Raw genomic sequence first — 13,532 nt, 5'->3', positions numbered from 1 at the left:
GTGTTCCCTCGTTCTAAACATAATTGCTTCATTTTTTATACTCACGTATTTATATCCTCCTCTGATGACGTAACCACGACTGTTTCCAAATGATATTGATTCAAATGATTACGAGGTCTATTTAGAATATATTATATCTACATTTGTGTAGTATCTTTCGAAAATGGCGTTTCGTAACATGTATTTATTTTCCGTCTCAAAAGATTCCTGGAACGAACACACTTGTAAATACAGGCCGTGTAGACAGTATACACTCTTAAAAAATGTAGAACTTTTTGAAATGTCGACCAAACTGTTTGGATCTCTCTCAGATGTTAAGAAGGATTAGTTTATTAGCCAACGAGTAAATCATTTTATTGCTGTTTTCAATGAATTATATTTCATAGCAACCTTGGCGCATTCTAAATTTTCATTACAGACAAAAGAAAAACTAAAAAATCGTGACCTTTTTATCTACCATTTTATTCACAGTTTTGACCAATGTGACAATTTAGAGAAAAATAATTACTTAAAATAATTACGCATTACTTAGTAAATCAATCCTTCCAACACTTGAAAAAGCTGAGCCCCTTTAGTCCAATCTTGAAAAAGTAAATTAGTTTTTCAAGGGAGTACGAATAGTTTTTACACACTTCTGACGGTCAAGCGACCTCGCAACGCTCTGTAAAACAGCATAACGAGCAAGACAGGAATAATACAAAATCGGAGCAATAAAATCAAAAATAAATAATAAAAATAATAGATAGATTGCCGTGTTTCTAATTACATTAACAGTTTTCGAACGGCCATTGGCCCTCGGTTGGCGACCGCCCACCGCACCGGAGCGGAGCGGAGAAAGCCTGCTAAACCGGTGGGTCGGTTCGGTCTTGCTCTCCTACTCATTGAAACGTTGCCATAATAAAGTATCTCGTTCTCTTTCGATTCATTCAAAAGTCTAGTAATTACTAGACTAGATTTTACGCATTTATGACAAAAATGAGCAATTTAAGATAGCGAAAATATTGAAAGACTTAGAGTATCGATATACAATTATATTTTCACCACATTAGAACTATTAATGAAAAATATAAATTTATATGTATATTCAAAACTTCAATTTTTTAACAAGCTCATAATAACTTTTCGGCTTCTATTTTCAACTTTTGGTATTCGTGTAAGTATATTTTCACCACATTAAAACTATTAATTAAGAATATAAATTTATATGTATATTTAAAACTTCAATTTTTTAACAAGCTCATAATAACTTTTCGGCTTCTATTTTCAACTTTTGGTATTCGTGTAATTCAATATTGTTCTTCCTTTAACTTGAATATGCGTAGCCTTCGAAAACCGCTTCGAAAACTTCGAAACTTCGCAGTTCCCTTCGTTCCTTCGAATCTTCGAAGAGTCGAAGCTTCGGAAAAGTAACAGCCTTGGACTTCATGAACTTTCGGGATCTCGACTCGACCCCGAATAAATTCGCGAAATTTCGAGTACTCGCACGCCCCGAGTATATTCTAACAGATGATAAAAAAAACAGACGATGCTATCTTTTTGTCCCGGAGTGTACGTGTGCCACGTTCACATTGATACCAGCACAGTAAATAGCCGTTGCACGTTGATGACTACGGAATACCAACACTTGCGACATCATCTCTGTGTGTGTGTGTGTCTCGTTGCATTAATACCTGGGCACCGCCGAGACTAATTGCGAGAACGACCGTGTTCGTGTATCTCGTGTATCGTGTGGCGCGATGACGCGTCCGTGTGTACAGTAGCAGGTATTCAGGCTCGTGGAAATTTCCAAGCGTACGTGAGAGTCGATGTGAATCTTTGATTTTTCCTTCTCATCTACGATCAAGCAGGATATTTAACCGGCGGCAGTAATTATTTCTCGCGCGGGTGTGTCCGCGCATAAGAAAAATACAATAAACATATTTTCCGAGTTCTTCCAAACACGAAATACTTCTCGACGAATTATGTAAGCAGCTTCTCGTAAAACTTCTATTATGAATTATGTTCATTGCCAAAGTTCTGTGGATATACAGAAGGTACAGCGCGAGGAAGCAGCGTTTATGTAAATTTATAAAATACATTTTTTCCTTTCATCTAACTCTGTATACAGAGGTTGTTCACACTATTACTAGCCTTTTTTCTTGTAAATAGTACATATTAGAAAAGAATGAAAGTGGGAAAAAGTAGTACATGCTGTCTTTTTAAATGCGACACAATGGAGCGTGTATTTTTTCGTGTTTATACTGTTTTTAAATGTTAAATGCTTTCGGCGCAACGGTTCGATCGTTTACTACAGATTATGAAGCAATTCTGCTAATTATCAAACAAAATCAACGTTTCGATTCTTTTCAAGATTTATTTGAGTCGCGTTTGCTTTCGGGATATAAATTTATAATAATCGTGCGGCACGTGTCTTACGTGACCTTCAATTTTTTAAATGGAATGCTGTATATTTTTTTATAACACACGAAAGCGCGTGTCTATTTAGACGAAGTTTTCTAGACCTTGCATGACCTTCAAGGAAGAAACATTTTGAACATTTCATACCAATGTGTTTACAAGTATGTATTCTTTATTGGAGAGGCTTACAGTAAATGTTCAATACGACTTCCTTGTGCATGTTTATTCCATTTCTGACCTTGCATGACCTTGAACGTCACTGTACAATATACGGAAAGAATATACAGCATTCCATTTAAAAAATTGAAGGTCACCTCCATACATATCTAACAAAATAGTATAAACACAAAAATTTATTTAAAAACTACTATTGTGGGTTGGCAACTAAGTTCGTTCGGTTTTTGTGATTTATTCCAATGTAAAAAACCGAACGAACTTATTTGCCAACCCAATAGTTTGTCCTCTTACATTTTTTTCTAATATTTACTATTCACAAGCAAAACGCTGGCTAGTAATAGTGTGAACATGCACGACACAAAGGCACTATTCGTTGTAGAGATTCTTCTTCTTCCGAATAAATTCAAACGCAAATAAATGTACAATTTAACGATCTTGCAAAAATGTAAAGCGAGTTTACGTTTTGTTCTAATTAGACTGCGGATGTTTGTGCAATTTTCGATTTATGTAGACGAATATTAAGAAAGCGCAATGAAATAGAATCTTGTTTCCAGTGGAAGTAGCCTGTGCAGATCTGAAATAAATACAAATTATATATACAAATTATAGATTCTGTCGAATTATATGTTCTAGCTTTTTTTGAAAATTTTCGGAAGCCATAAATGCATAAATACAGCGGATTTCATGCATTTATGACAATAATGAATAGATGCAATTTAAGACGTACTGCTATGTTATTTTCACAACCTATTAGACATATTAAGAAAGAAAATTAATATTTATTTCACTCCACTTTGTTGTAATTCAGGTAGAACATTTTTATTTTGTGAAACGTCGATTTTCACATTGTGTATATACACTCCCGGCCAAGAGTTTAAAATCACGGGGCAAATTCAGCGAAACAGGAGGTTTATAAGAAGAACTGAATGCCTTTAGAACAACCAAGGAAGATTAACTTGTCATAAAACGTACAAGCAGTATGTTTTTCATTTTGTATCATTTTTTTTTAAACAAGGAACGCGTATTTCCAAATTGCTTTTTCATTAAAAAACCGCCTTTATTTTTAATAACAGCCTGACATGTTCAGAACATCCTGGCAATTATTTTTTCGAATGTTTCTGATTTGATATTTTCCCATGCTTCTTGTAGAAGTTGCCAAAAGTGCATTCCGAGCGTTGTCTTACACTGGGTGCATAAACTATACAAGAGCATTACAAGAAAATGCTGAAATCTGTTTGGAAATATTATACAACTAGTTAATATTTGATATAACGATGGATCACTTGAAAATTTATCGATATATCCGATTTTTACAAACATCAGCAAGTGATTCGAAACTTTTGGCCGACAGTGTACGTTGATTTTCTATTATACAATGTCCTGATGACAGAAATCTTCAGAAGTTCTTATTCTATCCTGTCATTTAGATTGCAGCTCGCAAAATAGGTACCTACAGCTTACTGTTGTTTCGAAACGTTCGCTAACGATGTTTGCACTTTGGTCTATCGGAAAAGAAACGTTACTTGATTACCACACTTTAGCGATGATTCAGCGATCATGAAACATGAATCATTTTTGTTCTTTTTTAAGAATTTGCTTAGAAGGAAGCAGTACATAGTAGTGTTCACAGTGGTACGATTCAAATGGTGCAATTCATATAGCATAGTGAAACATTGCATTAAAAAGTCGGCGTTACATCTCACTTAATCTAATATCAATCAGGAGGGTGTTATCTTTGTTTTAAGAAGAAGAATTCTTATTTTACAATTATTATTATGATGCTTGAGGAGTTATTTGAAGACGGTATGCTTCGTGTTACAGTTTTCTCCTATCAAATTAACCTGAACATTATCAGACTTGTTTATAAGCATGTGTTAAGCCAAAAATTATACAACACAATTTAAGACAGTAACATCATTAAGAATTTAAAAATGCTATTGTATCATGAAGAAATTAATCGGACGAAATATAAAACAGTAAAACCTTTAAAAAATTTAAGAATGTTGTAATGTTGTTTTTAAAGTAACAAAGTCGTTAAGGGATGAAATCAATTTTTACGTTATTCCTGATCAGCAGTCTACCGATCACTATAACCAGAAAATAAATAATAGTACAAGGAGTTAAGATTGATTATGAATGTTACAATCTAATACTCTCTGGTTGTTTAGCCATGCTCCGAAAATATTTCACGAAACAATGGTTCCTCTTCAAGAACAGTTCGGAGAATACCCGAGATGTGGAAAGTTAGTTTTATGGTTTAGTCCTACCGATAGTCCTTCAGGTTTCCTGCCCATCAGATTTCTTGGCCTGTTCAAAATACCGTACGATTAGATTGTTTCCAAAGGACGTTTGTTCTATGCCCGTGTATTTGTAGGTTTCAGGTAGAGTTCCACGTTCCATGAATTTCGGGCTTTCTCCGTCCTAAAGTGTCGAACCTTTGTCTCTTCCCTTATACCTGAGCGTGTAGCGTGATTTATTCTAGACTCATTGTCAGACTACAGCTATTCGGGTTTTCTCTATTTCAAAATAATCTACAGTTGTTGACGTTTCCACGTTGCTATTCAACATTTCTGGCACGCATCGCGCGAACTAATTTAATGGTTTAATTAGCATTGGAAAGCGTCTGCCTTTTAGATCACGATTTTAAAAGATCTCCAACTTGGACATATAAATTAATGTAACTTTTAATATAAATCTAATCTTGAATATAAGTATAAATCTCCAACTTTTAATATAAATTAAATTGGATTAAAAAGAAATTTTTTTTCGACATTTTATATATAATACATAGAGAAGTTTGTAGATGTTTAAATACTGTTCAATTTCTGTTTAAAACATTTTTTCCTCGGATAATCGGAAACCCTTAAATTATGATGAAATGATATAATTTATTATTTTAATATTAAATATGTGGATGTCGAAACTTTTTAATTGGTAAATGTATATTTTAAGAAATTTTTTAATTCTTACTATAATATTAATTTTCATCAGGAAACGCACGCTCTGCGACTGATGATGCTCATTTCTACTTAAATTAGTTATAAATCTTAATCTCCTATCTAATCTCTGTAATTTTTCTTTTCTACTATGATCACTAGATTGCGGATCTTTATGCATCCGTAGCAGAATTGAGTAGATGAAATATAAAATTGTTGGAGAATTTCAAGGATGACCAAGGATTTACGTCTACCCAGTAGCGCGTTATAACTAGTCGGGGCCTTGGGCAAAGTAGAATTTCGGTGCCCCTAACTCCAACTAAATAACTTTACGAGAAAAACGTAGAATTTGGATCTTGGATTGGCTCCCTTTTGCTTGGGGCCCCGGGCATTTGCCCAAGTTGCCCATAGGCCATAGGGTAACGCGCGCCACTGCGTCTACCTATTATTCGATTACGTAAAGCTGGCGGATGGCGTAATTGTGTACGGCCACTTGCGTTTTTGGGTGAAAGATGTATTGTTCGAACATTCATTGTATTATAGATGTACAGCAATCAGCCTAGCAATCAACTGTAATTCAGCTCGGATTTATGTTACTCGAGGCATCGAAGAATGGCGTAGCGTTAAATCACCGTTGTACAGAGCCTCGGCAGACAGATAACGCTGATCTACGTGCTCATAGTACGATTCTTTGTGCTCGTATCAGTGATTCGCTCGTGATAAATACAATTACACAATAAAGAATTAGAGAACAATATTTCATCACAAAGTAGTTCGCCGTTTTAACGCGCCATTTCGAGATGTCTCGAATCTTTATAATTATTTCGCTTCGAGGTTATAATTAGACTACGGATTTTATGCATTTGCGACAAAGAATGGGCACGTACAATTTAAAGCAGTGAACGAATCAGGAAGATTCAAGGACATCTGTGTATTAATTTCAGCTTATTAAGACGATTAAAGGGAGAAAGAAATTTGTATTTGGCTGCTGTGTGTCTTGCGATCGATGCAAACATTTTTGATTTTGCATGAAGAGAGATCCGCAGTCTAGTTATAATTCTATAAGGAATATTATTTGAAGAATGTTTGGTTTTTCTGTTACAGAATGCGGCTACCGCGAAGACGAAGGAAGTGTCGTCTACGTCGCCGACGAACAACTCCGGCAACGGCACGACCGGTAATAATGGTGGACACGCGCCCCTTCGTCGCAGCTACACCTCGCTGGTAACCACTTTGATCGAACAGCATCGTAAACTAGATCGCAGCGCGAGTGAGCCAACCTCTCGCTACAAAACCGAGTTGTGCCGACCATTCGAGGAAAGCGGTACCTGCAAATATGGCGACAAGTGTCAGTTCGCGCACGGCTACAGCGAGTTGCGCAATCTTGCCCGCCATCCGAAATATAAAACCGAGCTGTGCCGTACGTTCCACACGATCGGTTTCTGTCCGTACGGACCACGGTGCCATTTCATTCACAACTTCGAGGAAGCACGGATCCACAATCAAAAAGTAAGCGCGCAATTGGGATCGACGCAACCGAACATCATGGGGCTGAACCCGTTGTTGAGCGCGGCGGCTGCGGCTGCGGCTGGAGCTGGAGCTGGTAACAATTGCAACGGTTCCAACGTCAATCTAACCGTGAACAGTGTCAGTCTTCTCGAGCAGATCGTCGCCTCGCCGCAAGTCGCCGCGGCGGCAGCTGCAGCGACGCCAAGTCTCATGAGAACCAACTCGTTGAGCTTATGCAACAACAGCAACAGCAACAGCAACAACGCGTACAACCCACCGCCGCTGCTCAGAACGAACTCGTTGAGTTTGACCACCACTCAGCATCACCACCACCACCACCACCATCACCATCATCAGACCGGCTCGACGGGCGTCAGCTCGGTTATCGGCGCCACCAGGCCGAAGCCGCTCAATCTGAGCCCGACGTTCTCGCTGGGCAGCACCGGAGACTCGATCTCGCCGTCCTCGAGCCTCAGCCAGTCGCCGACGAACTCGATGGCCAGCTTCTTCAGCGACGATTGCAGTCAACAGCCGTCCCTCAGCTTACCCACCACCGCGTTCAGCTTCAGCCAGGATTTTGGGCTTCTCGCCACAAGACAAAGTCCCAGTCCACGGACGAACAGCATGTGCAGTCCTCTCAGCTCCGACGAGCTTACACCGAGAACACCATCACCGTTGTCGCCGAACGCCGACTCCAGACTGCCTGTTTTCAACAGGATCAGCAGCACCCTCGGCGATTTCGAGAACATGAAGCTTCAGTAAGGTGCTAACCCCACACACAAGTCCCTTCGAGAGACTCTTTGGTATATTTTTCAAATTTATTCGCTCGAAGATCGAGATAGAGACGGCTCGCCTAAGACGTCCAAAGGAGACAAAGAGCTTCGGACCCGAGAAACACGATAATTTATATATCTACCCGAAAAAAAAGACAGGAGAACGTGAGGGAGAGAGGACGTACTCTCCCACCGACTTGAGGAAAACATTTCCTTTTTTCTTTTTTTTAAACATTTGAGACCACATTTCCCCCCCACCCCCGTGGGACGCGATCTTCCTCTCCAACGAACTCGGCTTCTTATTTAAGCGTTTCTTTTCTGTTCGTAGAACACGTTAGACATTTTATTCTCGTTCTTTAAGCAATCATCTCTTCCTTTTTATCATAATCGTCTTGATTATTATTATTATTATTATTATTATTATTATTATTATTATTATTATTATTATTACCGCTACAATTTTTAATAATATAATTATTAATAACGTTATCAGTAATATCGCTATTCGACACTAAATATCATCATTACTCTTAACTGCATTAATAGCGTCAGTCACAGCCTGACTCTGACCACCAGAGCCGTTTTCTTCTCTTTTTTTCTTCTTTACTTTAGGTTTACGTTCAATTTAGCGGAAAAGTCGAGATCGTATATCAGCCCGGATGTCTCGACCCGCTCTCGCGTGAGAATCCTCGCGGAAAAATTCAAGTGTGGCCGGAGAAAGAGAGAGAGAGAGAGAGAGATATATCTCTCCCGACAGAGCAAGGGTCAGCAGTCGGTGAAACGAGAGAGGGACGCGTCCAAGTTTCTTCCGAATTGTAACTTTCCTCGAGCAAGTTGTTCTTTGATCTCTGTTGGACCTAGACCAGGTCCCCGACTCGTTTCCCCGACACCGGCGCGGCCAGCGTGTGTCCGTTTCTTGCTGGTCGATTTTCTCTTTCCCGCCGAGGATCCGCGAGGAAGCTCGCGAAGCGTCGTTCGATCCGGGGCAGGTGAAACGTTGCAATATTCCAAAACAGTTTTTGTTAGTTGCGTTTTTCCTTTTCCGAGTCCCTTCGTTCGAGAAGAAGGGAAGGGAAAGCTGTCTTCGAGAGTGAAAAGGAGGCGAGGGCAAGTTGCGCTCTCTCGCGTGCGAGACAGAAAACAAAGCAAATACATAGATTTTGACATAAAGGAGAGAAAGAGAGAGAGAGAGAGAGAGAGAGAGAGAGAATGTGAGTGAGAGAGTGTGTGTGTATGTAAGAGAGATACGTGGTATCGGGAACGGTGACGAAGCGCATGAAAAACGGATCAAGAATCAAACATCGTGCTATGCAAATTAAGTGGCTTAAGAACTCCGATTGTCTTCCAATGTTAGAGAGTGAGTGAAAGTGTGCGTCTGTGTGTGTTGTGCGTAAGTCAAGGCAAGAGAGGAAGATGGTGAGACGCGGCGGTGAGAGCAGTCGATGTGGTAATGAGCAAAAGGAAGATAATAAGAGAAAGTGGTGCGGGTTCGCGAGTGTGTGTAAGCATTACGCATGGGAAACGGACGTGTCCTCCTCCGAGAGTAAGTGAATGAAAGCGTGCTCGTTTAAGGATAAGTTATACGAAGCCATTAGGTATATATACATATATAAATATAAAATATTTTATAGCCGGGGGGAGTCCGCACCAGGACTTTCGATCGAATCGTCTTTCGAACGGAAAACCTTTTTTCAAACACACGTTTTTTTACTTTTGATTCTTTTCCACTTTTATAGATGGAAAACAAAGAAGGATATCCAGAATAATTGCGAGAAGTCGCGCGCTTGACTTTCAATCCATCGTTTTATCAGTTTTTCATTTATCGAGACAATTGTTTACTTTCCCCGCCCCGCCCCCCTTCTTTGAACTGAACTGAATTGTCGGTGATATATTTGTAGGTTGCTAGAAAATTTTTGGTTTTTTCCGACACCGCTCGCATCTTCCAGACGGCTCATTCCTTTTTTAACGGTTTTTCTGACGCGGAGAATGCCTAGGTTCGGAAACTGAGGGGTTTCGAGAACACCAACTTTTGCCGGGGAAAGTATATTTAAGACGTATTTACCGAAAAAGAACAAGAAATGTCGACAATTTTACTGATGCAACAAAAAAACCAGGATATAAGTAGCGTAGAAAAATATCGATGTGGCTTCCTCTCGTAGTGCCTTAAACCAGGCCTCGATATTAGCAGATAAATGACGATTGTGTGAATGGTTATAGAGAGAGAGAGAGGAGGGAGAGAGAGAGAGAGAGAGAGAGAGGGAGAGTAAAAACGGTCATCAATTCGTAGTATATGCATGTATACACGTACATATGTGTACACACGCATTATTCTCTCCTGTTAAAAAAAAATGTGATATGTAACTACTGCAATAGAAATATAAACTATTATTAAAAGAATATTCTATTATAGAATGTGAGAACAAGAAGAAGAAGGAGGAAGAAGGAAGTAAGGGACGATCAGAAAGAGTGTTGAATCGCGCGAAAGATAGATAGATAGATAGATAGATAGAGAGAGAGAGAGAGAGAGAGAGAGAGAGAGAGAGAGAGAGAGAGAGAGAGAATGAGTGAATGAGAGAGCAGTGCGAGACGGCGTATTTTCAGAGTGCTTCCGGTTTCGCGGAAGAAATCACTTTTCGGGCATTCGACGTCCGCGTTTCAGAGAACGTGGAATGATACTCTAAGGTTCTCTCGTGACTTGCACAAAGTGACACGTATAGTTTTCGATTGGCCTATCGAGATCGAAGTATCGAAGTGACGATCTTCTCGCCGAAAAACGCTTACTTCCGCCACACACGCGCCGTCTCTCTCTTTCTCTCGCTCGAGAATTCGTCGAGAATAGAGCATAGAGGAAATGATGAGAGAGAGAGAGAGAGAGAGAGAGAGAGAAGAAGAAAATAAAATAAAATGAAAGTGCCTAAATGACGTGGTTTCTGAAAATCGAATACATTTTGTATATATACACACACCACACACTTCTTATGCTAAACAAACAATGTTTTTGTTTAATTTATACTTGAAAGCAAATGTTATTATAGTTTTAGTTTATTAATATTATTCTATTCTATTATTATTATTATTAACTATTATTATTTTTATTATTAATATTATTATTATATTCGCAACACTGTACGCCTCAGTCGCAACTGAAGTAGCTCCAGCTACTTCGACGAACAGCACACGGCATCCATTTGAAAAATATTCTCACCATTAATTATTTATCTGGTCAATTGTTTCTTTTTTCTACTATTTTTTCGTTTGTTTTTCCCCCCCTCTAGCAACGATTCGATCAATTACGAGTGCTCGCGTAGTCGGTTGCTTTCGACGATCGTCGTCCAAAACTCTGAACTAACGTCAATTAGTCCCGTGTCTTATCTACATGCAAACACACACTATATTATTGCTATTATTATTAATATATCACTATTACTGCTACCACTACTACTACTACCGCTGCTATTACTATTTTATACTACAAAACTATTACTACGACTTTCTACTACCGCTGTTGCTACTACTCTCATTATTGCTAGCGCTGGCCCAGTCCGATTCACACGGATCGTCTTAGATCACCTCTAGATCCTCTTCGATCGTAACGTCATTCTCTCTTCTCTCCTTGTACGGTTTCTGCATTTTCAACGCTGTTTCCTTCCACACATCATTTCATATCTTCTCGCTTCGCTCGAACAACCTCCGGAAACTCTGTCATCCGTTTTCAAATTGTTTGAACGCAGATGACGGTTCCGTGTGAGCAGGTTGATCGCGATTCAACGGCATTTTTAAAGCGCAAAACTTCTCGTTTCCAGTTTGCTTCTTTGAAAAGTTGAATCTAACAACGAGCGGGCGCGAAAGAGAAATCCGATTCAAAGTTTAACGAAGTTTGGAACGTCGATCGGCAACGGGACACGCGTGTCAATTAGAAAATCCTGTATGTGTGACGCGCGAAACGGTCAATCGGACCGAGACGAGCCCGCGCAAACCTGCCGGACAGGCGCAGGAACACAGAACAGACGGAGAAACAGACCAAGAATACAGATAGAGAGAGGGAGAGAGAGGAGGGCAGGCTCCGAGTTTGCCGAGCGCGGAGAGTGAAAGTCCTGAAGAGTTTCTTCTCGCTCTGTCGAGAGAAGTATTAGGTTGTTGCATGTGAAATGTCCGATTTTAGAATGCGACTCTTAGAAAACGATCAAGAAAAATGGTCGTCAAGTATGAAACTTGACAAATTCGTTTGAAACTTGCGTTTCGTTTGTCAAGTTTCACACTTAACGACCTGATATCTATAGTCTGTAGATTTATCGTCACCAAACGTATCACGATCGATCGAATAACCAGTTCTAGATTTTTCATTTCACAATTAATAAAATTACAAAGATTCCTTCGTAAGAAATACATTAATTCTTGGCTGTTGCTTTTACATAATTATTTTAAATACTTTGGAATCTCTCAAGTTCGCGACTGTCGCGTATTTCTTTTGTATATCTGGAAAAATAACTTGTTGACGATAGCGTTACGTGAGTTTTGGTCAAGATTTGGTGATTAAACCCTTGCCTTACGATTTAGTTTACGATTTCAGTGATTGAAACTTTTTCTGCGATTCTTCATTTCGCGAAAAAGGAGAAACTTCATATTTATTGTACGCCTGTATGGTCCCCGACTACAGTAACGAAAGCAAAATAGAATTTTATTTCGATTCAAAGGAAATTAAAAGCATACATATTTATTAGACTCTGTTCAGAATCTCCGTTACGAGTCTGGCACGATATTGTAAGGCAAGGGGTTATTAAATTACTAGACGTTGATGGTAAAAAAAAAAGAACTACAAGATCCAGATAACAATCTTGTAAATGGAGTACGCGAACGCGACCACATTCTCTTATTTCTTCTATAACACAATCAAGAAACTCGAAATCATAAATAGAATACATTGGGTACACAAGATTGCGTTTGTTCAACGTCACTGCTAAAAATCGTACATCTCATATACGAGAGAACAACAAAATCAAGATAACAATCTTGTAAATTGTAAATGAGAAACGTGAATGACCATATTCTCTTATTACTTCCACAATACAATCAAGAAACTCGAAATCATAAATAGAATACATTGGGTACACAAGATTGCGTTTGTTCAACGTCACTGCTAAAAATCGTACATCTCATATACAAGAGAACAACAAAATCAAGATAACAATCTTGTAAATTGTAAATGAGAAACGTGAATGACCATATTCTCTTATTACTTCCACAATACACAATCAAGAAACTCGATATCATAAATGGAATACATTGGGTACAGAAGATTGCGTTTGTTTAATATCACTGGTAAAAATCGGACATTTCATACGCACCAACCTGATAAAAAGACGCGCGATCATGCAGGGATCATGATCGGACCGGTCCGGGCGGCACCGGAGGACAAGTTGGACGCGCGTTCTCCAAAACCAAGCCCCCGCTATTGCACGCTCGTTTGTCGCGTTTGAAGTGAAACGGGGAAAAGACGTTCTCTCTCGACAAACTCTCGAGTCGAGTTCAGTCGAGTTCCACGACTAAAATCCCCGCGCGACGCGACGATGAAAGAAGTAACAACAGCACACCGTTTCGAAAGCGTCCGCCGGGATGCTACACCACGGGTTTCCTCGTTCAACGTTTGTTACTTTCGATATTGTACGTCTCTTTATTGTTGCGTCTTACCAATCCCAACCCCGTTTACTTCTTCCACCAATCCGGGCTTCGGTAGTTTTGT

General features: G+C 39.3%; 1 protein-coding gene across 1 annotated transcript in view; it reads left to right on the top strand.

Annotated features, from left to right (window-relative positions):
- Positions 1 to 10,353, top strand: part of Tis11 (Tis11 zinc finger protein) — a 55,933-nt gene extending 45,580 nt beyond the window's left edge. Inside the window, exon 2 of the mRNA XM_076441123.1 lies at positions 6,615 to 10,353. Within this exon, the coding sequence (XP_076297238.1) occupies positions 6,615 to 7,781 (1,167 nt within the window). The 3' untranslated portion in view covers positions 7,782 to 10,353. The remainder of the gene's footprint in view (positions 1 to 6,614) is intronic.
- Positions 10,354 to 13,532: the final 3,179 nt, after the last annotated feature.

Source organism: Lasioglossum baleicum, chromosome 16 (genome assembly GCF_051020765.1).
Source record: "Lasioglossum baleicum chromosome 16, iyLasBale1, whole genome shotgun sequence".
In the NCBI taxonomy this organism is placed as follows: domain Eukaryota; kingdom Metazoa; phylum Arthropoda; class Insecta; order Hymenoptera; family Halictidae; genus Lasioglossum; species Lasioglossum baleicum.
The sequence above is the reverse complement of the archived record's forward strand: the minus strand, read 5'-3'. Positions and strand labels throughout refer to the sequence as shown.